Below are 25,921 nucleotides of genomic sequence, written 5' to 3' on the forward strand. Positions count from 1 at the left end.
CTCTACTGTACAAGCTGATAATCGACTTGCTAAGTCAGAACGGCAATAAAAAAATTGGGGGGGGGGCGTGAGAAACTATCATGCTGAGCGTTCAGCCAAGAGAGGAAAACCGTAGAAGAACACAATAATATTTCTCTTATTCTGGCCACGCTGAGAGAGAAAAAAGGAAAACAAGACCTAGCTATCCCATGAGGAACTGTTAGGGGAACGGAAACCTGAGCACAACCTCAAGTACAGTCTGGTCCAGATGAGGGCAGTTATTCCTGGACGGTGTTGAAAAGAGGTGGGGAAGCCAGGTGGGGACCTCTTGGCCTCGAAATCCCAGACTGGGACCTGAACGGTACACTCCACCCTGACGAGAGGGCAATGGAAGGTAACTTCACCTCCAGCGCTGGAGATACATTGAGGGAAATTAGTACTGAACATGTCCTGTCATGTTTTTTCTGGGGAATAATATTTCTAAAGGAGCTGTTGACATGGAATTGAGCCAGATTTTGATAAAAAGCCAAACAACACAAACATAAAAATAAAACAAACCCAAAAATATAGAAAACATTAATTACGTGTAATAACAATGGAATGACATAAGGAAAAATAGTGAACTACTGAAATGTATTCACTGTAAAAAAAACAAAAATGTTGAAATGGCATGTTTTTTGTTTTTTTTTGCGTTTGGCAAAAATCTCTTAAAACATCTGCACAACAACATTTAACTCATTTACTTAACCTAAGTCCAAATTTTCTTCAAGTTAAAAATCTTACAATTTCACCCAAAAAAGCTTCTGCCAAGTTGTTGCTTTAACTTGAGTTAATCTTGAGTATTTCTAACACTAACAACAACAAAAATAATAGTAACGCCAATAATAACATTAATGTTATTATTAACAACAACAACAACAACAACAACAACAACAAAATACTACTGCAATAATGTTAACGTAATTTGAAATTATTATTCATTTGTGTTTTATCTTTTTTTATGGGAGGGGGGGGATTGGGTCTGCAGAAAGCCTTTTAATGTGAATTTTCATCTCAAATTTACCTAATTCACTTCTAAAAAGAAATTAAATGTATTTGATTTTTAATTTTCATGAACAACTAAAATCCTGTAATAATTAAATGACAAATCAAATGCTCAAACCGACACAGCAAATAAAAAATGATATGCAAATAATATGCCAATCAACCAGCCTGGGTGGAGCTTTAAGGCGGAGGAGTTTAGTAACAACTACCAGTAGTGATATGACTTTTTTCAATAATGTTTTAACTACTGTATGTGGTTTTTGTTCTTCAGTGAAGTATTGCAGGATTTGTTTTTCTTTTTGTATAGGTAGGAGTTACTATCATTATTGATGCTCCTGTTTTGGAGGTTTCCTGTAAAAAATAACTAAAGGGATTGTGTACCCAACACTGATAATATATCATCATTAACTCGCTCTGTTCTTTCTCCAAGCCTTATGAACTTTCTGTTTTTCTTTAATACAAAAAAAAGTCATAGACTATGTTTAGATCCATACTGTCACGATCACCAGCAATCTATCCTGTGCAGATCGCTGGGGAAGTACACACAGGACACTTTAATGAACTACAACTCCCATCATGCACTACACATACACACCAGTTTCTGGTTCCTCCTGATTACACACACACACACACACACACACACACACATACACACACACAGCTGGAAACCCATAATGGACTGATTACTAAGACTATAAAGACACCTCATTCACACAGACTCTTTGCTGAGTCTTGTTTTTCCATGTGAAGCATTACAAAGCATTTTTATAGTGTAAACATTTTGATGGTTCTGTGGGTCTTGTGTATTAAATCTGATCTTTATTTTGTATTTTATATTGGATTTATGTCAGGTGATTGACTGGGCCATTCTACAGCTTGATTTTTTTTCTCTGAAAGCATTTGAGAGTTTCCTTGGCTGTGTTTTGGATCATTGTCTTGCTGAAATGTCCGCTCTGGTTTCATCATCCTGCTAATGTAGATGTTGGACTGAAGCAGCTAATATTAATTTTGAGGGTTGCTGAATAACTTCTGAGAGATTTCAGCTGCTGTCTGGGCTTTCCCTTCCTTTCTACACCTTCCTTTCTTCATGTGTTCAATACTTCTTCCCTGTGTCATTTCATTTTATTACACAACTTTTAAACCAATTAGTTTAGTTTTTTTTTATATTATGTTTATATTTTTTATACTTTGTATATATTGATGTATTTGGTTGTTACCACCTTCCAGTGAAAATTTCCAGTCAACAGAAACATTTATAAATATGTCTTCTGAGAAAAATGGTGACTTGTTTAATGCTTATTTCCCCCACTGTAACGCAGCTGTACGGATCAACAATTCAGGTACAGGTCAGCACGTCAACCATTCTGGCATTGAATAATTGAGGATCTCCGGACGTCAGGGTGTGTTATTATGGAACAATGTTGCCTGGTGATACTGAAATATTAGCAGCAGAAGCCCACGGCAGTGGTGTTCCAGTGCTATTCTTAAACTGCTCAGTCAACAGACGGTGTATCATCAGATATCAGTCATTAGATTAACCACATGCTTTATATAACATGTTTAACATCACTTTAATCTGGGAAGGAGGACAGAATAGCTCTTCCCTGAAAGATGGTCTGTCCTGACATGTCGATTAAGCTTCATTTAAACACAGGCTAAATAAACAGACAGCACAAATATAAGCAGTATATGACTAAAGTCGTTGTTATAACTCTACTCTTGTTTCTTTACAGCGTCCTGCTTTTGCATGATTTTTTTTCTGCTGATCAAATTTGAGGAAAGAAACTGTTATATAATATAGTATAGATATATGGCTAAAAATGCCACAGGAATGTTTTCTTTTCAGATGCAGTGCTGAGCATAAATGAGTACACCCCCTTTAGAAAATGAATATTTTTAACCACTTCTCTGTGAATATGGCCAATATATTTTGATGACTGTAAAGAAAACTGTTTTATTAAACAGTTACAGTAAAAGTCAGAATTATTCGCACACCTCCCCCCCCCACCGTTTGTTTTTTCCCCAATTTCTGTTTAACAGAGAGAAGTTTTTTTCAACACATTTCTAAACATATTAGTTTTAATAACTCATTTCTAATAACTTATTTTTTTTATCTTTGCCATGATGAAAGTAAATAATATTTGACTAGATATTTTTTAAGACACTTCTAAGCAGCTTAAAGTGACATTTAAAGGCTTAACTAGGTTAATAAGGTTAACTAGGCAAGTTAGGGTAATTAGGCAAGTTATTGTATAACGATGGTTTGTTCTGTAGACAATCGAAAAAAAATATAGCTTAAAGGGGCTAATCATTTTGATCTTAAAATGGCCTTTAAGAAATTAAAAACTGCTTTGATTGTAGCCAAAATAAAACAAATAAGACTTTCTCCAGAAGAAAAAACATTATCAGACATACTGTGAAAATTTCCTTGTTCTGTTAAACATCATTTCGGTAATATTTAAAAAAGAAAAAAATCTAAGGGGGGTTAATAATTCTGACTTCAACTGTATATACATTAAAAAGTTACATCCATTAAAATGAGTTTGGTCAACTAACGTCTTTAGGAATAGAAAGATAATACATTTAAATTCCAACGAGTTATTCTGCAAAATTTCAATGAAATTTTATATTTTTTAAATGTTTTTCTTGATTTTTTCCTGTTTATTCAAATTGTATTTAATCATTTTCCCCAAGATATAATTTTGGGGTGTGCTGATTTTAGATTTTGTTAGATGTGTTCAAGTTTTGGCTGTGGTACTGAATAATTCAATCTATATACAGAAATATATTACTGTAAATCATCCCCAATAAGATAAAATAAAAAATTTAAGAAAGATCTATGAGGGCTGTACTCTTATATGCTGATATATGATGTAGCATTTTATGATTGTGTGTGTACCATAAAACATTTTATTTTGTATACACACAAAACACAAATGAACCAGACATAAACATTATTGAGCATTTCTGAGGTGAAATTCTGTTTACACTGCACCATGACTTTATATTCTATACTGTACATTATTTCTGTTAAGTGACAAGATTTTGTCTGAGCAAAGCCAGATCTTTCTGTCCTAATTAAATAATTAAAAGTCAAGGCATGATTATATTTTATTTTGGTAAAATAAGTGTAATCTAGAGCCCTTTGCCTTTCATAGAAGCCACTATTATTATTTGTTGTTCCTAAAACTTGGATAGGCGACAAGACTTTTGTCAGGCAGTGTAATCTAGAGAGAGAAAGCAAAGTGGGAAAGATTATTTCTATAATAATTAATTTTTAATATATTTTTTTATTTTTATTTTGCCAGTTTTTCAAAGATCTTTGAGCGTATTTGACAATAGCTACGTGATTTTACAATATGATGAAATGCTTATGAAACAAACTCGGACTGACTCAAAAAAAAGTTTATATGTAGTGATATGTCAGAAACTGCAAACTGAGTAAATATAGGGGCCGAAACTACCCTCAAAATAACCTCATTTATTATTGATACCAAGAACTTTTTTTTTTTTTTCAGAACATACTGATATTTACACCCCTAGGTCTAACTGCTTAAACAAGTAAACAACACAATACATACTGGACCATAAGAAACACGGGAAATGCTTGCTCTGATTAGCACCGACAGCATCCTTCGCAAAAGACCCTTAACTTCTACTCACCAAGTCGGCTTTGCTTTTCCCTGCAGGCGGTGCTCAGCGTTGCCAGTTCTTCATACTTTGCAGCCAACTGCAGCTTGCCATTTTGAAGGTGAGGCCGATGGGAAAGGCTATCTTCTGCAAGACTCCGATTGGTTACTAACAAGGTATCCCTGTCCATCTGGAGCTCCTGGAACTAAACACAAATTTCGTTTACTAAAAACTGCAACCAACAAATCAGAACAAAAAGGCTGGTGATCTTAACAAAAAACATTATTGATCAATTCTACAACCCAAGGAGAGAGTCAGGCTAGTCTACATGTCTTCTGTGCTGAGTATATAGTTCTGAGAGTTTACACAGAGAGTTTAAATTGCTGAGGTTCACCAAGTACAGTACTTTTGGTTGATACTTGGCATCAAGTAAACCAGGCATTTTCAAGCTTTATTGCCAAGGACCCCAAATATGATGATGATATGGGACCTGCTTCCAAAATTACAAAAGGTAGCCATTTATGTGCCTTTACACTGTCTGTAAAGTAAGTGTGACATTATGAAGTCACTAGGAAGTGGTGAAATGATAAAAATACCTCTCGTGTTCTCTTTATTCCTTATTCTTACTACTCATTGTAAAAAAAGTGTGACATTATGAAGTCACTAGGAAGTGGTGAAGTGATTAAAATACCTCTCTCGTATTGTATATTCCTCATTCTTACTACTCATTGTATACATATGAAATAAAGAAGTGGGCTCTGTTTTCATCTGGAATAAAAAGATACTAATATACAGGTCTGTGGTCTTAACTGTTTTCTTTTTATTCATTAATTCACCAATTAACTAATGTATACTGTTCATTTATAGAAATACCAACAGCATTGGTATTATATTTATGTATTAAATCACAAATCAAAAAGGAAGAATGTAATCAAGTATTGAATAGAATCTGTGAGCTTGCAAACCAAACCGAATCAAATAAGACAGTCAGAACTGGCGAAAGTCTAAGGTTTAAAGCTTTTACTGAAATACTGAAGAAAATGAGATAAATAAAGGTTAAACAAAGTCTTCTTTAGCCCCATTTGACCTCAGTAGACCATTGAAAAAACATTTTAGTTTTCTGACTTTTCCAAAAAGATCCAAAAACTAAGAGTATACTCCCACTAGACACAGTTGCCTTAAACCGTGCCCAGGCGGGATTGTCCCCCTAAACCTCTTCCCTTCGGCTAGCATTCACATTGCATTGTTTGACCTTCATGCCTGAGCCAGCTTACGTCATTAATGATGCGACTGTTCAGGTTAACAGAAAAGAACTGCTTTTGCTAATCTGTACAATACAGATTACTTTAGCTATATTGTTTTGTATTATTTTAAATCGTTTGATATTTAGTGACACACAGTCAAATCTTTTGCCGAACAGATCCAACACTTTTGACGCTCATACATGATCATGAAAGACATCATGCTGCATATATTAGGAGGTTTGCTGAAGGTAGCAGCTGATGTGCATTGAGGGGTTTGCATCTTTGATAAACTATGACAGTTCGCTAATAAATCCATATGAAATAGGCCCTTAAAAGTGACGTTGTGTCTTCAGTTTCATGCTCAGGCATGCTTTGCACTCACACTACAAGCGTACCAGGCCAAAGCCCGGTGGATTCTAAGATCATTGAAGATACTTCTTGAAGAGCTCGTCTTGAAGAGTGTCAATAGGATCCTCATTCTCAAATATGCAAAAACGACATTACAGGATTTTCTAGAAATGCTAAAAATTGCAGAATTGTGAAATCATATTGTAAGATTCCATTTGATTCCCACCATTGTTTAGCAGACTAACTCCTGTTGTATAAATGACATAGCATCGCTTATACTTGAGCAAGTTTACAATGCAATTTTAAGCCATTTATATTCATTTGTTTATGAAATTCTCTATACATTTTTACATATACCAATGAAAATATATACACTACCTGACAAAATTCTTGTTGCCTATCCAAGTTTTAGGAACAACAAATAATAACTTGACTTCTAGTTGATCATTTTGTATCAGAAGTGGCTAAAATGAAAGGCAAAGGCCTCTAGATTACGCTTATTTTACCAAAATAAAATATGATCATGCCTTGATTTTGAATTATTTCATAAAGACAGTAAAGTTTGACTTTGCTTAGACAAAAGTCTTGTCAGAAATAATGTACAGTATAGAATATAAAGTCATGGTGCAGTAGAGAAAGAATGAATATTGTGATATATAGAGGCTGAAGTATGAGAAGGAGTGCTATCCTACTGAAGAATTTGCCTTCTGTTTTGGTTTGTAATGTAATGGGCAGCACGTCTTGATACCTTAGGCTGTTGATGTTGCGGTTCACTCTGCAGATCTCTTGCACGCCCTCAAACTGAATGTAACCCCAAACAGTGATTTTTCCTTTACCAAACTTGACTGATTTCTGTGAGAATCTTGGGCCCATGCGGGTTCCAAAAGTTCTTCTGCAGTATTTGTGATGATTGGGATGCAGTTCAACAGATGATTCATCAGAAAAATCAACCTTCTGCCACTTTTCCAAATGATTAACTAGAAGTCAAGTGATTATTTTAAACTGAGCTGAATCAACACAATTCTTGAGTATTTGGGGGGACAACTTATTTGTTTTATATTCAATCCACTTAAATTTCTAAAAGCAACTAACTTAATTGATTTGTGTTGGGACAACATGAAGAAATTGTGTGGAACCCTGGATTTTTTTTACAGTGAACACAACCATAAGCAGATGACATCTCTAATATCATCATCATCTTCCCAAGATATATTATTATGCTGCTTGTATGTTTTGAACAAAATGTCACGTTGCTAGTAAGAGTTGCATCAGGTTTACAAGAGATACACAGTGTTAAGACTCTTTTTCTTTTAAAACCGCTCTGAAGAAGCTCGCCCCACAAATGTTTTTTTACTTAATTCAATTGACGCACATGAACCTTGGTTTCACAGTAATTCTGTGTAGCCGCTTTTAAGAATGCAGCTCCTCAAACAAGACAGCCATCAAGGTCAAACCGCAGAAATAAGGAATGCAAGAACAGAGACATCCACATTTTATTCAGGACTTACGAGCTGTACAGTGCGAGTGTGAATAATGCAACTCAAATTCCTCAAGGGTCACATGAGGTTAGGTTATTACGCCAGGCAAATAATCCACGAACGTGTCCAAGAGAGATTGGAGGAAAATCTAAGAAAGAGGAAATAATAGCCTCCAGCTTTACACTAATGTGAATGAGGACTTTAGCTAATATGTTTGATTTGTAGAGAAAAGCGCCTTACGTTTTAAGAGAACAGTGGGAAATGGATATGGGGAGGAAGGGCTCGTATTCATGAATGAACAAGGCATCAAACATTTACTGGAGTTTAATGAGATTTAGGGCTGAGAAAGTTTTCCAATAATCAAGAACTTCCTTTGAACGATCGCCATATTGATTTATATTTTTTTTGTGAATAAAAATGATAGAGAGTAACCAAAGTGGTGCAATTTATTAGCAAATTACTATCATGAACTGGTTCATTTTAGGCCCCATTTACACTCATACGTTTTCGTTTTAAAACACATACGTTATGCCATTCGTCCACACTACGAGCGCCGAAAACTGAGCTTTTTAGAAATGCTGGAGAGGCCATTTTCCTTTTAATACTCTGCTGCTCCATTTCAGTGTGGATGGGGGAAAACGGAGACATCTGAAAACGGAAGTGGGTTCAGTTCAGTCTTGCATCCTCTCCTTGTAAGTTCAGACTTAGCAAGATTGATATGGAAAACAAACTCCCGAGGACACGTCGGGTAAATCTTCAAAGGGAACAGTGTACTTTATAACCTCATTCACATCACCCTGGCTATGTTGTTTCACTTTCTTAACAATAAAATGAAGACATAATATAAGGAACTGCCTATGTTCGTTTCAATATTAGCAACTTAACAGACACCAAAAATGTTGAGGTGTCATGTAGCTACATATTTATATGACCATCATCTTTAACAGAGCCTACAACATAACTGACTCCTTTCATTCTCACTGAAAATACGAAACATACTCTCTCTTTCGTTTAATATCAGTTTTAATTATCAATAATGGCCATTATAAAAGTATAATGTACAATAAGTTTATATAATATAGGAAATAAAGGCAAGCAATCAGTCAAATGTGCAGAATCAGTGTACACTGTTACATTAATTAATATATTAACTTATCTTTGTGCTTAGCCAAAACACATTACGTGAGAACAAGTAATAGATTCAACAGTCGGGGAAATATGTCGTTAGATAGAGACAACAATTAAATATCACGTTTAACAAAAATAGTGAGATTAGATCCAGCGGTAGATCCTTGATAAACAGTCCAGTGTGGACGCGGATCGTTTACACTCCAAAACGCTGTTTTAAAACTAAAACATATCACATTTAGTTCAATTGCCTGAACCGAACCCAAGTTCGATTGTCATCCCTCGCCATCTTCTCAGCTGGTTTGTGTTCACACAGTCTTTTTTCCTTCTGAACTCCGGTATGCTTGCGTCATTAAGCTGCTGTTTTGTGTACGGCTGTTGCTAGGTGACGACCATGAAATCAAAGTACCAAAATGGAGATGTTCACATATCACGGTCATTCGGCTTTTACTGAATCTTTTGGTTTTGTTACCAAAATCAAAATACAGAGAGCCACTTGCATCTATTGGTCGTAAAATTATTAAAAACGTTCAGAACATCACACGATGTCTGCAGAAGCTCTTTTTCGTAGAGACAAGCAGACATTATCACTGTTTGCACTGGGCCAGTCCCGCTTGACACCAAGGTAGGTGATACACAGATGAATGAACGTTATGAAAACTAAAGTTTGTTGTACAGTTGGTGGTTCACTTCTGTTATTTGGTACGACTGCATTCATATCAGACGTGAACCATACCAGAGTTCGCACGAACCGTATACCCCAGACCACATCTATCTGGCGGATTTGGGTACGACACATTCACACTAGCTAAACGTACTGTACCTTGACGTCAAACGAACCCAGATGCGGACTTAAAGTGCTAGTGTGAAAGCGCCCTTAGTGAATTAAAAAAAAAACACAGCGGACACAAAAATCTCCAATTCATGAACTTATGAACCAGTTATGGTATGTCAAAAACTGATTTTCTATTTCTAAAAATAAAATCATGGTTTATGCTTTTAAAATTTGTTGTTTGGTATATGGAAAATTATTTAAAATCATGTTGCTTGTATGATTTTCACGAAACTGGAATTCGGTCCAATCGATACTGAAATGCTAAAAATGTCCATTTCCCGTGAGCATTTGAGCACTATTGAGCATGTTCTTAAACAGCGTTGATTTGCCATTGTGTTCACGTGCTCAACAGAAATTGATTGATTGGCCGTGAAGGTCATCAGTTCACCGTACTCACCGCTGTTCACTGCGTGTAACCAGACACAGAGACACTGCGGTGTTTCAAACCCGCAACCTCATCAGCAGATCGCTCACATCTCAGCTTAAAGACAAACCAGCTGATCAACGTGACTTTAAAATGCCACAGTGTCCCAGTATCTGTGTTTACACTCAGTAAACACGGCCAATCACAGAGTTGAGCACGTGAACACAATGGCAAATCAGCGCTGCTTAAGAACATGCTCAATAGTGCTCAAATGCTCATGGGAAATGGACATTTTTAACATTTCAGTAAGAAGAATGTTTGGGGCATATGGACATTTTTTAAACTTCAGTATCGATTGGTACCAAATTCCAGTATTGTGACAACCCTATAAAGAGGCACTCATATTTTAAGAGTCATTCCATTCAAGGCCCAGTTCATGATTCTTACATGAAGGCTTTCTGCTCAAGGTCACATAACAAGTAATACGAGAATGTAAAAAAACGAAACATCAACAGTGCATCTAAAAGGTAAAGACCTCACTCATCACAATTCAATTTTGTCTGAACGCTGCTAAATATTGACGTTCAACTACGGTACATTTCTGTAAAAGCAACTTGATGATTTCCAGATGAAAACAGATGAGCATTCTTCAAGTGATATGCCTCGAAAAGAGGACACGGCCTGGAGCGGCAGTGGAGACAATGCTTGATTAACTAACCGTCTCAGTCTAACCACGTGTTGCTTTATTACAATAAAACAATGTCCTGTGACGAAATAATCTGGAATGGCTGCCGGACAAATCTGTCCACATGTCCTTCAGAAAAAAAAAGTGGTATTATTCGCTCTGACCGTCCTCCATGACATGGCCCAAGACCACTCTATATAACCAGAGGGAAAAGCGGAGAAGCGTCCAAACCAATGTCCTCATGGAAAGCATTCGCAAAGTCCCAGACATCAGTGGAAACCACAGACCCCTACTTTCACTGTAAGTGAGGGTTTGGTCCATATTACAGAACTTCATTTTTCTTTCCTCTGTTGCTGCGATGAATATTAACTGCCAGTTTTATGCACTTCAAAACTTAAGGAACATTATGAAGGCTGAGTGTGCTTAGTCGAGCATATAAGAGGATTAATGATTCATTCGCTCAACGAATATGAGGATTTTTGCCTTCCTTCTTAATGCTGTGCGAGACCCCCAAACGTGATGGTGATATTCCCACTGGTGGCACATCTATCTGGCTAAGGGGGAATGCAAGAAAGGCGGTCCTCTTTGATCAAGGCACTATCTTCTGAAGATGCAGAAGCTGGAATAGTTGAGCTGCTTAGAATAACTCAAAAGAGCATACGTGATCACACGGCGTGGTTAAGGTTACGTGAGGTTCTTTTGTTGGGAAACATCGTCAAACTTTTAAGTCTCTGGTGTCCCTTATTTGGGAATAACACTTGTGGTTTCAGCCGGTCAAAAAGGGACGAATGCCTGTACCCTTTGTTTTATTTGAGATAAATCAATCAATATTACTTTTGTTTAATAATATTTTTTCAATATTTTTTTAATTTTGAGAGGGATTTGTGGTAACAATTAATATTTATGCAGCATTTAACATCCATTTTCAATTAACAGCCCATTCATTTCATTTGGCCGGTCATTTTTGACAGCAAAGACCACAAGTGTGGCTATTTTTTAATAACCATTTAGAAAGCTTGAATAGTGGCCTCAATTTTTTTGTGTTCACATACCAAATACCTCATTAAGTCAATGAGTATTAGACTATTCCAACGATTCTGTAAATTTGAAAATTTCAAAAACCAAACTTTTTCAGTCTAAAATGACCGAAGACTACCAGAGGGTTAAGGTCAACTGCTTGATCCCGCTCTCGACATAATTGCTGAGACGCTGCATCGATGTCTCAAAAGAGCTGGACGAACATTTCTCCTTCAAGACAACTACCCCAGAATGAACAGATTAATCAGTTTCTAATTAAAGGATTATTGTGTACAGTATATGCAACATAAACATTCAGAACTAATCCTTCATCAAACGCAGATGGAAAATGTCAAGCAGTTTTTTTAATCACATAATGCTAAGTGATTGCGAATTACACGCATTAGTTCTGCGTGACGAATGGAGCCGTGAAGAGTAAAACGCAAACACATGAGCTGTCCCAGTTTAAAATCGTTCCTTTTTAGAGCCGATGACTAGATCAGGCCAAAGGTTTTGGGTAGTGGTGTGCAAGTTTAGTCCTGGAGACTCACAGTCCTGCAGAATTAAGCTGGTGCCACACTGCACTTTTCACCCAATAGACTTCCATTCACACGCAAGCAAATGTGGCTGGAAAACCCGAAACACAAGCTTGTGCAACAAGTTTCGCATGTCGCTGCATTGGAAAGTTTAAGCTTATTGAACTCTGACCTGCGAAATCCCATCATGTGATTTTGTGAGACCAATAAAAGATCAAAACATGACCTCTCTGTACAGAAATGTAAAATATGGAGCTTTTAAGGTCTAATCATCTTGTTTAATCCCGCCCCAGCAAAAGAATTTTGCACGCTCAAACTCTAGTTTGACCCCGGCTTTACACTCAAACCCTTCTCAAACATACCTTTACAAGCTAAACAAGGTCTATTGCTGTGTTCACACTAGACGCGCCATAAATAGACAAGTGAACATTTTCGGTTTATTTGCTTCATTTGCATGTAAAAATTCGATTAATTTGAGCGTCAAATTCACACGTTAGATTCACTTCACAATAGATGTCAATTCACGTCATGGGTGGAGCTTCTTTCTGCCCACTGAAGAGCAAATCAATCGATGCGCAGCTCCACAAGTCAAAACCAAGCAAAGCTTTGTTCAATAGTGTTTGTGATTTCAATTCGAATAATCACTCAGCCCTACCTGAGACCTTCACTCATCTTAAGAAAATATATATATTTTAGATAAAATCCATGAGCTTTCTGACCCACTATTAATAGTAAGGGTTATGATATGCTCAAAGAAAACCAAAAAAATATCTTCAAAACATTCCATGTGACTTTAGTGTGTTAACTATAAAACACCAAGCTCCAAGAACACTTCTGTGTGCCAGAAAAACGGTTAAAAATCACTTTGTTTGCCAATGTCCTCTCTTCAGCCATGTCAAGCCCTGATGCACGCTTACTAGGGGCAACACAATGTTTGCATTCTGTGCTAAGACTCTAATCGCAAAACCTGACATTTCTGACCTTAGTAAACGCACAGCCTGACGGGGAAGAGAAACACTGACAAAGTTTTACTGTATTTGTTCTGCACACACACACGTCTTCTTGGAGTGTTGTATAATTACAGTTGAACCGCTAATGTCACAAGGAATATTTTGATGATTTTTGTTTCCTTTTCTGGGCTTCAAACACCTCAGAACTGCACAGGGTCAGAGACCTCTCGGATTTTTATATAAAATATCTTAATTTGTGTTCCAAAGATGAACAAAAGCCTCAGGGATATTGGTGACAGAATATTCATTTTTGGGTGAACAAATCCTTTAAAGCCGGATCAAAACTGCAGGACTGCGGCTCTCCAAAACAGAACTCGCCCTTGAGCTTCACCCCAAACAGAGTCAAGGTTTTGCAGGTATTTCCACCATCAGTTTTTTCTAATAGATTCTGTTTCTCTGCAAAATGATTTTCTTGATTGATGGACAATCAAAATGTTCTTCTTAAAAGCATTAACATGCAGCTGCTTCTGAGAATTGCAATTACACAGCATTTAAGATGAAGAGGTGCTCTGTGGGTTTAGTTGGGATAAATTATGTGCTAACCCACAGAATCAGACACTGCTTTTTACATAACAGAAATCCATAATCGCGTTCTTAAACAGTGCTGAAACGCAAACACAGATGCAGGAACACTGAAGCACTTTAAAATCACAAAGATCAGCTGGTCTGTCTATGAGCTGACATACGAGTGATCCGCTGATGAATCGACTGATCTTCACGGCTTTTTAAACGATCCAGTCTCCCTGTATCTGTAGTTACACTCAGTAAACAGCGGTGAGTTCAGTGAACTGATGACCTTCACGGCCAATCACAGTCAGTTCTGTTGAGCACATAAACACAACGGTACAATGGCGTTTAAGAACGCGCTCAACACCGCTCAAACGTAAGCGGGAAATGGACGTTTTTAAAATTTCAGTTCCGATTGGTACCAAAATTCCAGCATAGTGACAACGCTAATAGAGATTATCTTTAATTGAGATGAGACCACCTCTTTCAGGTAGCTTTTGTTTTGATGAGACTAATGCTGTGTTCACACCAGTGGCGGCATTCGCAGAAAAATTGTGCTATTCGAGCGGAAATAGACATGTGAAAATTGAGTTTACTCGCCTCATTCGCATGTCAAATTCACCTCACAATAGACACTGATTCACTTCATGGGTGGGGCTTCTGTCTGCCAGGTGACTCTACAGTAGCTTCATTGCTAAATGGCTAATATGGATTTTATTAAGAGAGTAACTGTGCTTTATCTGTCCTCTATGATGTATATATTTTGGGTCCTGTTGATTGCCAATTAAAAATAAAAACTTTTTTTAAAATGTATGTGTTGTTTTGTTATTGTTCAAATTTTACAAGTGTTATTTCTACCCCTATGAAGATAACAAATACCAACAACCTATTACTGTCTAGGCTAGGGTGACGCAGTGGCGCAGTAGGTAGTGCTGTTGCCTCCCAGCAAGAAGTTCGCTGGTTCAAGCCTCGGCTGGGTCAGTTGGCGTTTCTGTGTGGAGTTTGCATGTTCTCCCTGCGTTCGCGTGGGTTTCCTCCGGGTGCTCCGGTTTCCCCCACAGTCCAAAGACATGCAGTACAGGTGAAGTGTGAGTGTGTATGGATGTTTCCAAGAGATGGGTTGCGGCTAGAAGGTCATCCGCTGCGTAAAACATGTGCTGGATAAGTTAGCGGTTCATTCCGCTGTGGTGACCCCGGATTATTAAAGGGACTAAGCCGAAAAGAAAATGAATGAATGAATATCTAGGCTAAAGTGTATGAAAGATCGTTTATTTTGCAGTCCACCATATATTGTTTTTTATTAAATTATAACAGCTTACATCTTATGTATTATTACGTGCTTTTCAATGTAAGTGCATAGATTTATTTAGCGAGCCTTTGTTATATACGGGCAGTCAAATGAGAAGTTCAGAGGGCTGATATCGTTGACCAATCATTTGTTTGCAGCTTTATTTTGCATTAGTTATGCAGTTACTAGGTCTTAGATCAGAGTTAATAAACCTCCCAGCGCATCTCTTTAAAACTTCATGCAGTCTCTCAACCTAGAACAAATTCATCCGAGCATTTGCAACTCCAGGAAAGGATGTGGCTTATCTTGGCGAGGATGTGGCTCCTCATACCTCAAAGACAGCTAAGACACATGCTCTTTCGCATTTCACAGGCCTATGATCAATCTTTTAGTTACTGGGGCGTATTTGAGAGGAACATCTGAGCAAGTCCTGAGGCTCTTTCCCTCTCTGGTTTTTAGTATTCCATGCTGCCTGAGTCTGTAGTACATGAGTCATACGTCATCCAGAGCCAATAACTGTCCGAGTTCAGCCCCTGCTAGTGCGCAAGTCCTTCACACTGGTTTGGTAATGAACATTATGAAGGTCTTCGTTCCCTTCTTCAAAGCACACCAAGCTTCTTGCAGTATCTCTATTCTTTCTCTCTCTCTCTCTCACTGCAGTCTCATGCCAAAGTAAAACTCCTGGACCTACACAGAGTGTTTTCCCTAAACAGGAATTGACACAGACTATCCATTTCCGCTTGCAGCTTGCCTGTGTGTCTGTTTATACACTGTGCAGATGCAAGTCCTCTGGAGACCATGTGGGCTGGATGATACAATGCTCATAAAACAATATGACAAATCAAATGGCAGTCGCAAACTGGAAAATACCTTACAGAAATAGTTCACATAAAAAAAAAAGAAACTTCCGCCATTATTTACTCACCCACATGTCGGTCCAAACCCATACGTCTGTCTTTCTTCCACTGAACACAAAAGAAAAGTTTCTGACCAACAATGAATTTCCAACTTTAACGAGTTAAAAGCATTGTGGACTTAAAAAACAGATATTAAGACACGTTTTAAAGTCATTAGTGACGAGATCAGACTCTGAATAATTCACAAATACTTTGCCTTACAACTGTGTCCATTTGAAAATGTTTTAAAACATGACTGAAATGTATTTATTTAGCATGTACAACAGTGTGAAAAGTGTTTGCCCCCCTTTTTTTGCATCTTTGTCACATTTTAAGGTTTAAGATCATCAAACTAATTAGTCAAATATGACACAAGTAAACCCATCATGCAGTTTATAAATGAAGGTTTTTATTATTAAGGGAAAACAAAACACAAAACTAAGACTAAAACCCTCTGTGGTGTTTGCCCCCCGAACTTTACTTTAGTTTCTCACTGAAGTTCAGTTTCTCTAGTCACATCCAGGCCTAATTACCTGTTCACAATCAAGAAAACACTAAAATAGGACATGCCTAAAAAGTGAAGTAGACCAAAAGATCCTCAAAAAGCTAGAGATCCAAAGAAATTCAGCTCATGCAAAAAAGGAAAGAAATCAGTAAAGGGCAAACATTTTTTCACACCACCATACTAAGAGGTTAGATGTACACACAACATGGTTAAAAAAAGTTTTAGTAAAAACTTTTAATGTTTTTGAAAGAATTTAAAATAAATTTCTGTTAAAGAGAGCTGAATTTAATTGATCAATATACAGTAAAAACAGTAATGTTGTGAACTATTTTTTTTAAAACAGAGCTTTCACATTTGTGTATTTCTGTGATAACAAAGGTGATTTAAAAAAACATTGATTCATTTATTATACTAGTTTATTATGATTAATCATTTATTTATTTTGACGATTTTTTTCTTTTCTTATGATAGGACAGGAGTAGTTGGAAAGGAAGCAAGAGTTTCTAGGAACAGAGAGAGAGAGAGAGGATCAGGAAAGGTCTACGAGCCAGGACTTGAACTCAGGACACCTGAAGTGCATTTGTGCTACATGCTGACGCACTGCCCATGGTGCTACTATGCCGACTTTTATAATTGATATTATCATTCTAATAATATTATTTTAATATTATCAGGCTTGCTATGTCTAATAATTATAATAATAAGCGGGCAGTTAGCTCTCTGCAACTCTCACATTGTCACCCACTGAAGCTAAGCAGGGCTGCGCCCGGTCAGTACCAGGATGTGACACATGGGAAAGCTAGGTTGCTGTCGGAAGTGGTGTTATTGAGACCAGCAAGGGGGCGCTCAACCTGCGGTCTGTGTGGGTCCTATTGCCCCAGTATAGTGAAGGGGACACTATACTGCCCAGTGAGCGCCGTCTTACAGATGAAATGTTAAACCGAGGTCCTGACTCCCTGTGGTTATTAAAAATCCCCAGATGTCCTTTGAAAAAGAGTAGGGGTTTGGGCTCCATCAATTATGGTCTCCTAACCATCCCCAAAAGATAACTTGCTTACTCTGTCTCCTCACCACCAATCAGCTGGTGTGCGGTCTGGCACAATATGGCTGCCGTCACGACATCCAGGTGGATGCTGCACACTGGTGGTGGATCGGGAGATTCCTCCAAAAAATGTGTAAAGCGTTTTGAGTGTCTAGAAAAATGCTATATAATTGTAAGGAATTACTATTAATATTATTATTATTATTATTAAGAGGAATAATAATAATATTATTACTATATACTTTTTGCTGAAAGTTTTTAAATAGAAAATAATAAAGATTTATTATTTTCTTTTATTATTTTTATTATTACATTTTAAATGTAAATATACTCACTGTAAAACGTTTCACATTGGTTAAACTCAAGTTCACCAGCTGCCTTGAAAATGTGAGTCAACTTGACCCTTTAACAGGCATCGTAACCACTTGGCTGACCTTTTATCCATAGGCTATAATTATTATTTTAATTGCTTATTACTATTTATCAGAGTTGTGTCAGTATATATGGTTCAATGCAAGCATGGATCAAAAATTTTTTAAGCAGTGCACTTGATGTTGAGTTTTAGCTAAATAAATTGTGAAACGCAATCTCTTAAGTTGAAACAAAGAATCTCTCTAAGTTGAGTTGACTCACATTTCCAAGGCAGCTGGTAAACTTGAGTTTGTAAGTTTAACCAATGTGAAATGTTTTACAGTGCTGGTAAAATAACAACAAATAAATAAAGAAATTTAATTACCTTCCTTATTTTTTAACTCGCATCATTTGTTTTCAGAAATTTGCATTAAATGTTCAAAATATACATATCCCTTAAACGTCCTAACCCATCACTGAGATTTCACACATTTGCATTTAATCACTTGGCAGACGGCATCATCGAAAGTGACTTACAAACGAAAAATAACGGAAGTAATCAAAGCAACAAAAGAACAAAGATACTTCAGTAACACGACAAAGACAGTCTAATGCACTACACTCGTCCCCATCTGCCACTGGTCAACAAACAAGCAAACAAACATCGATGGAGCCAACCAGATTTAACAGCCAAGCTTAAGATGTAGTTGTTTTCAAGACGAAAGCAATTTAACCCTGGAATTTAAAGGTACGAATCCAAAATGATTAACGACGGCTGTTCACAACAAGCATGTGGCATAAGCACGATACATTAAGACCATCTGTTTAGTCCAAGATAGTTCAGCTTGGTCAATAAACCATGAATGGCCAAAGAGCTGCTGTTTCTGATGAATTCGAGGAGTGTGTCTGCCTCTGCCCTCTGTATCTCTAATGAGCACATAAAGTTAACCGTTAAGCCTGCCTCATTGCTATTCATAGGAAAAGAGCACAGCCCGGTCTTACAGAGCCTTTTTCCATTTAGTAAAAACACCACAATCTCTTGTTAGAGAGTGATTCTCATGCATACAAGAGCAATAACTGTATCCAAAGCGCTGGACCATTGTGACCCTTTCTCTGCGGTTGCCCTTGGAGACCTCTGTGTGTTAATGAATTGACCTGTTTGTGATGGGAATAGTGATGGGCCTCACCGATCGCAACTCGTTAGGGGTTTGACCTGTGTGACCCATCGTATTGCTCTCGTGCAGCCATCAATAAAGGACAACAGTTCATAAGATGCAGATTATACAGAAGTGCAGCTACTTGTGTATATAGTTCTTATTTTTATCACTTGGTCCTGCAGTTACAAACAGATTTTCCAACTATATCTTATCTAATGTGGAAAGACAGCTCAGATAAGAATTATTATTGTTATTATTATTATTATTATTAATGTCACCCAAAATGACCCTTTACTCACCCTTCACTTTTTAGAAACCTTTTTAATTTCATTAGTTTCATTTTTAGGTTGAACACAAAAGGAGATACTTTGAAAAATGTTGGAAATCTGTAACAGACTTCCACTGTATTTGTTTTTCCTATGGAAGTCACTGGTTACCGGTTTCCAACATTCTTCAGAATATCTTCTTTTGTGTTCGGCCTAAAAAGGAAAATGATACCGCTTTATAATAACCACTTGAGGAAGAGTAAATACTGAGTAAATCTACATTTTTGGGAGCATTTTGGGGAGTAAAACTATCTTTTTAAAAATGTTAACACATGTGGTCTGGCTTTTGTTTAGTTTTTTTGCCTCCTGAATATATTTATTTCGATATATTGATCTCTGATGCTGTTATTTTCAAGAATAAACCTTTAAATACAAAACAAACGAAAGGCTGGCATATTTTGCTGCAGGTCTTGATCTCATGAATAGCTTTTAATTTGTTTAAAGGAGTCAAAATAGCACCAGAAATTCCTCTCAATTGCACACAAGTAAAGTTGTGCTTCAAGGAGACGAGTTTCCAATGCCTGTAGTGAACAAAGCTCCTATTATAGCCACCTCCAGTGACATCCTGTCCTGTTTTTAGTCATTTAGACATTTTTGGTCTACGTTTGTTCATATTTCAGTCTCACTATGGCTGCACGAATTGGAGAAAAAAATCTAATTGTGATTTATCTGGTCAAAAATGTGATTTAAAATGCGATTTACTACCATTTCATAAATGAGCTACAGGTTTAAACAGCACTAAAAGAAAGACCAAGCACAATCACAAAATACGCTACACTACGTACTTAATTAAATGAATTATATATAAAATCTAATATATAGATATATAAAACCTTTACACTTAAATTGTGTTACATTTTTCACATTGTTCAGGGTAATGTGCTTACGAATTGTCAGACTTGCTTGTTACTAAGGCTGCACGATATTGGAAAAATATAACATTGCGATATTTTGTTATTGTGATATGAATAAAATTTCACCAAATGGCTTGGATATCTCTATTTGGAAAGAATTGATCATTTTAGATTGATTGGGATGATTCTGTAGGAGACCAAATCTGCAAAAAAAATCTAATAAACAAATCAACAAGCACAGATCAATACAATCAAGAAGACTAAAATAAACTGTGTTTTATTTTCCAAGTCTAATAGTATTCAGGTACAGCAATTGAATTAATAAAAGAAAACTAATTCAATAAACTTAATTGTTAATAATTAAGGGAATTTTGTTAACAAAAGGGACAGTTTCTTATTTTAAAATCATTATACAGTCACAGGCCTCAAAAACAAATTCAGATTATAAATTATAATCCAAACTTAACATGGCATAAGCTGTTGCAAATGATCACATCGCGATATCGATGCTGAAAGGATATATTGTGCAGCCCTACTTGGTACCATATTTGATAGCGCGTTGAAATAATTGTAGCTTTTGCGATTTGAAAATCAAATCAAATCGCCATTTCGATTTAAAAACCATTAATCATGCAGTCAAACCACACCAGAAATCACCTGAAAGCGGATAGAGAGTTCTGAAAAGATGTTTGATGTGCAATGGGTACTGATGGCAGTGCTTATTTATTCAAATAAACCATATAATTGTTTAATAATAATAAACTAAACTAATAAAAATGATTTCGAGGGGCATTAAATAAAGCTAAAAGAAGATTAAATTTGTGCATTTTGTCAGTAAAGCCAGTTCCAGTAAATCTCAAGCACATGCTTTCAGATGTATAAAACGTGACCTTAAATAACGTGACCTTAGATAATGTTACTTTAGAAAAATTGGAAAAACAATCAAATATTAACCTGCATTGTGTGCTGTTGAACATTAAAATTGATGCAGCCTCTGCTCACCTCTTCACAAATACAATTATATATAGATTATATGCTCATCTTGCTAATTCATTGCTTTTCCTTCAGCTTAGTCCCTTATTTATCAGGGGTCACCACAGTGGAATGAACCGCCAACTATTCCAGCATATCATATACAAAGCAGAAGCCCTTATTGTCAGTACAGAGATGACAGTAATGACTTCCAAGACTCTCTCTCATAACACAAACATAAATCTATTTTCACTAAACTAAAACATTAGATTTTAATCAAAATGGATAATATTCATTCTATAAAAAAATAAATAGCATGTAATACTAAAACACCAATGACAATCCAAACCTATATAAATATTTTTAAACTCTTTCTGTGAAACAAGAAAGAGGAATTTAGCTAAATGTCATGGCTGCACTTTACTATAGAGTCATAGTGAATGGTAGGTTGTCAAGCTCCATTAATGATCACATATATGTAATGGCATATTATATATGTTCTGAGGCCATACAGCTTTGTTTAGGAAAGTCTTTCTTTTTAAATGTCATACATTTCAAGTCAGTGACGTCACTATTGATTCTCATGCGTGTCGTGAACAATTGTGAAGCAAGTCTGAACATGTGCAAGCATGAGAACTAATAGTCACATTTTCCTCTGTAGGCCATTTTTGTACAATGAGCTCAAAAATTCTTGTTTTCCCCACATATAATAAAGTCATGATTTATAACTACGACACACTGAACTGGATTGTACATCATATCTCATAAAAACTAAAGTTGTGTTTATCGCCCAGCCCAAATATTTTTGCCCTGATATTTCAAATAACACGCTCAGGCTTCCTGCAGGCATGCCTGGATCAGGTTTCATGCTACAGCAATTTACGGCTCAAATTTTATATTTCCCAGTCTACAGTGACACCGGATCAGTCCCAAATGAGAAACGATTTTCTAAGCTGAAAGTGAATCATGCACCTTAGGAGCTCTCAGATAACCCTGCTACTTTTCAATACATGATGATCAGGGAGAGGGATTGTATAATAAACAAGCGAAGTCGGATAACATTATAACAAACATTAAATGTTGTTAAATGTGGTTATCAGGCACCTTGTATATTGCTTGAACAAGAAATATGCACAATATGTGGTTTTATACACTATTATTGAGCTTTTTTAGATATAAATTTGACCATTTATAGTTATCTTGAAGTAAAACTCTGTCATCATTTACTTAAAGTCCAATTGATCCAAACAAGTTTGACTTTTTTCCTCTGTTGAACAGAAAAGAATATATTTTGAAGAACGCTGGAAACCTGTAACCATTGACTTCCATTCATTCGTTCATTTTCTTTTCAGCTTAGTCCCTTTATTAATCTGGGGTCGCCACAGCGGAATGAATCACCAACTTATCTAGCACATGTTTAACGCAGCTGATGCCCTTCCATTCCCAACCCATCTCTGGGGAAACATCCATACACACTTAATCACAATCATACACTACGGACAATTTAGGCTACCCAATTCAGCTGTACCACATGTCTTTGGACTGTGGGGGAAACCGGAGCACCCGGAGGAAACCCACACGAATGCAGGGAGAACATGCAAACTCCACACAGAAACGCCAACTGACCCAGCCGAAGCTCGAACCAGCAACCTTCTTGCTGTAAAGCAACTGCACTACCTACTGCGCCACTGCGTCGCCCATTGACTTCCATAGTATTTGTTTTTCCTGCTATGATACAGTTAAAAAATCCGTAATTTTACGAATACGGAAAAAAAAAAACGTAAAATAGCGGCCGTTAAATTAAAGAAAATTACAGTAAAATAACAGAGGTTGAATTACAGAAATTTACCGGAAATTTCTGTAATTTAACAGCCGTTATTTTATGGTTTATTTATTCATTTACGGTTTATTTATTGTTATAAATTAAGATTTTTTTTTTTTTTTTACAGTGTAGTCAAGTGTTACAGGTTTTCAGCTTTCGTCATATATATATATATATATATATATATATATATATATATATATATATATATATATGAGCAGTTCCATGCAAATGTCAACCTTGCCATGAAAAAAAATCAGTTTACACTAAAATACGGAAACCGTTCCTATGTTTTTTGTGTAAGCAAGTATTTTACAGTAATTTAAAAATACTCAAAAATGTCTCTGTCAGTGTTTTTAAACAATTTGATTTGATTTACCAAAGTCACACGAATGGCAATTTCACATCGGTCACATCCATAACGGAAAAATGTCACATCCATAACGAAGCTTTTCCTCAAAATGGCTAAAATATTAAATAAAATTAAAACCAATTATGTTTGTTCTATAGTGAGCCAACTCTTATCCTGTTGATTAGCATTATTTTTGGGGGGTTGTGCAGTTTAATTTACATAATTTCTACTAAGCATGTTGTATGCTGCAAACTCTCAGTTTTTTTTGGTCACATCCATAACGCATGTTCATTTTCCTCATTTAAAGTACAAAACATGTTTACAGATTGATATTTTTCTGATCTTATAACTCTGTGGTTAGTTGTTCTGGAAAATATAAACAATGTTTCAATATAATGTTAACATACTTTCCATGTGAGTTTATGTTTTGAGTTTTTACTGCAAATGTCACATCTATAACGCTTAAACTGCTCATGTATATATTAGGATTGCACCATATTGGAAAAATGTGACATTGCGATAATTTTTTTTTTCTGCGATATGTATTGAGATAAGTATATAATTTCAACAGATGATTTGAACAAAAAGACTTCATTCATTTAGATAGATTGAGATGGGTAAATCTTTTCTATGTAGTGTGTTTGCATAAATTATAATAAATTACAAGCATATGTAAACACAACAGAGCAAAGATAAAAGTGAAATATCAGCGCTTGATGGTTTCTAAAAGTAGTCTAATAGTATTCAGGCACAGCAATAAAACAATCAAACGTAAAATAACATGGTCATCATTGTATAAATTATTTAAAAATAATAATGTTTTTGTCATTTAATAAACAATCTAGTCCTGTGACGTTGACTATTGCTGATACACACATTGCGATATTGATGCTTAAAGGATATGTGCAGCATATGATTGTGCAGCCCTAATATATATATATATATATATATATATATATATATATATATATATATATATATATATATATATATATATATATATATATATAATTTCTATGTGACAATCTATAGTTATACATAATTATATTAATAAATGAATGATTTTAAATTTTGTTAGCCTTAAGCGTAAACTAAGATAAATAGTACACTAAAGATTAAATAAACACCATAAAACAGCTCAAATACACACTGCAACAACATAACCACACTCATTTAGGATCGAATAGTAGTCATAATGTATAAACATTTTGTCAATTAATGTGACTGACCAATCAGGATCAAGTATTTCAAAGACCTGCCTATTAAACTGAATTTTCTGTAAAGTGAGGACAGAATACGCACAGTATGTCTGCGCGCTTTTGTTGCAGAACTACAATGTCAAATTAAATGTTACTAAAATAGTTTAATTCATGATTTACTCTAAGAACCCAAAACTTTCAAACTGGCACTATTACGGATGCCTTGTGTCAGTAAAAAAAACACATTTAACCACGTAAATAAGTGTTTGCAGCAGGTCTGCAGTGCTCATACAGCATGCAGCGCTATAGTCCAGGATGTATGTGATGATGGCGTGTAATGCATATATAACACGCTACACAAATCACACGACTGTAGATGTAGCAAACATTCCACCTCACAGTTTCGTAAAAAGACCAAATACATCAGTTGCTCAGAGAAGAAACGACAAGCGTGCGCAGAAACAGCCTGGTAAAGGTGTATATTACGTGTGAGAGGCGAACAAATACCTTTTCACTGAGTCGCACGATCTGATTCATTTTTTCTTCATGTTGTAGGAGCTCCCGTAGTTCGCAGCTATTGAGGACCCTGTACCCATCTGGGTAAGAGTTCGCGTCGCTTTTCTGGGACATTCTCGTCCCCGTGAGGCGCACTAAACAACTCCGTTTGTCAGCCATTTAACTTCCATTTTGCTGTCGCTGTGCGCCGGCTGGAGGTGAGCAGGGGAGCGGCGCTGGGGGAGCTCTGCTCGGCTTGAAGGCGCACCGCGGACTGTTAGTGAAGACAATGCACGGAGAGACTGCGCTGCTTTGCTGTACTGTTACGGATTCCTTCGGTTCCGCATTCCACCGCCAGAAGGCGCCACGCCGCAGCACTTACAACGTGCCACACATAACATACTGTATACCACGTGCTTTCAATTGCTTTTTCAATCTAGTTAGTAGATACCACGGGTCCCCAAATGTGATCACCCATGCAAGAGAGAGAGAGACCCCCATTTTTAAAATGTAAAAGACATAGCCTATTCTTGAATCATCTCTCTGACTCTTGTATCAGGTTGGACACTTTCTTAATCACTCCATAGTCTGTTTCACACAGCTATACCCGTAATTATCTGGAAAATTTCTAGACTGAATTTAACCGGTAGATTCAAAAAAAGAGTTGTTCACACAGACACGGACGTTCTGAATTTTTCCGGAAAGGACTATTCACACATCCATTCCAAAATACCGGTAAATTCTGACATCATTAACCAGAAATAAGCTCTAAACGGCTGTGCTTGTATCCGTAAACATTTAACTACATTACAAACTCTGTAGATGGAAGTATTGTGAAGAACTTTGATGAAAACTTT

The 25,921-nt window shown here is 36.4% G+C and overlaps 1 protein-coding gene across 1 annotated transcript in view; it reads right to left on the reverse strand.

Annotated features, from left to right (window-relative positions):
- Nucleotides 1–25,379, reverse strand: part of vps37d (VPS37D subunit of ESCRT-I) — a 74,666-nt gene extending 49,287 nt beyond the window's left edge. The window contains exons 1-2 of the mRNA XM_056458547.1: nt 25,077–25,379; nt 4,687–4,858 (exon numbers count right to left, since the gene is read on the reverse strand). Of these exons, the coding sequence (XP_056314522.1) occupies nt 4,687–4,858; nt 25,077–25,244 (340 nt within the window). The 5' untranslated portion in view covers nt 25,245–25,379. The remainder of the gene's footprint in view (nt 1–4,686; nt 4,859–25,076) is intronic.
- Nucleotides 25,380–25,921: the final 542 nt, after the last annotated feature.

This window comes from Danio aesculapii, chromosome 5 (assembly GCF_903798145.1).
Source record: "Danio aesculapii chromosome 5, fDanAes4.1, whole genome shotgun sequence".
NCBI lineage: Eukaryota > Metazoa > Chordata > Actinopteri > Cypriniformes > Danionidae > Danio > Danio aesculapii.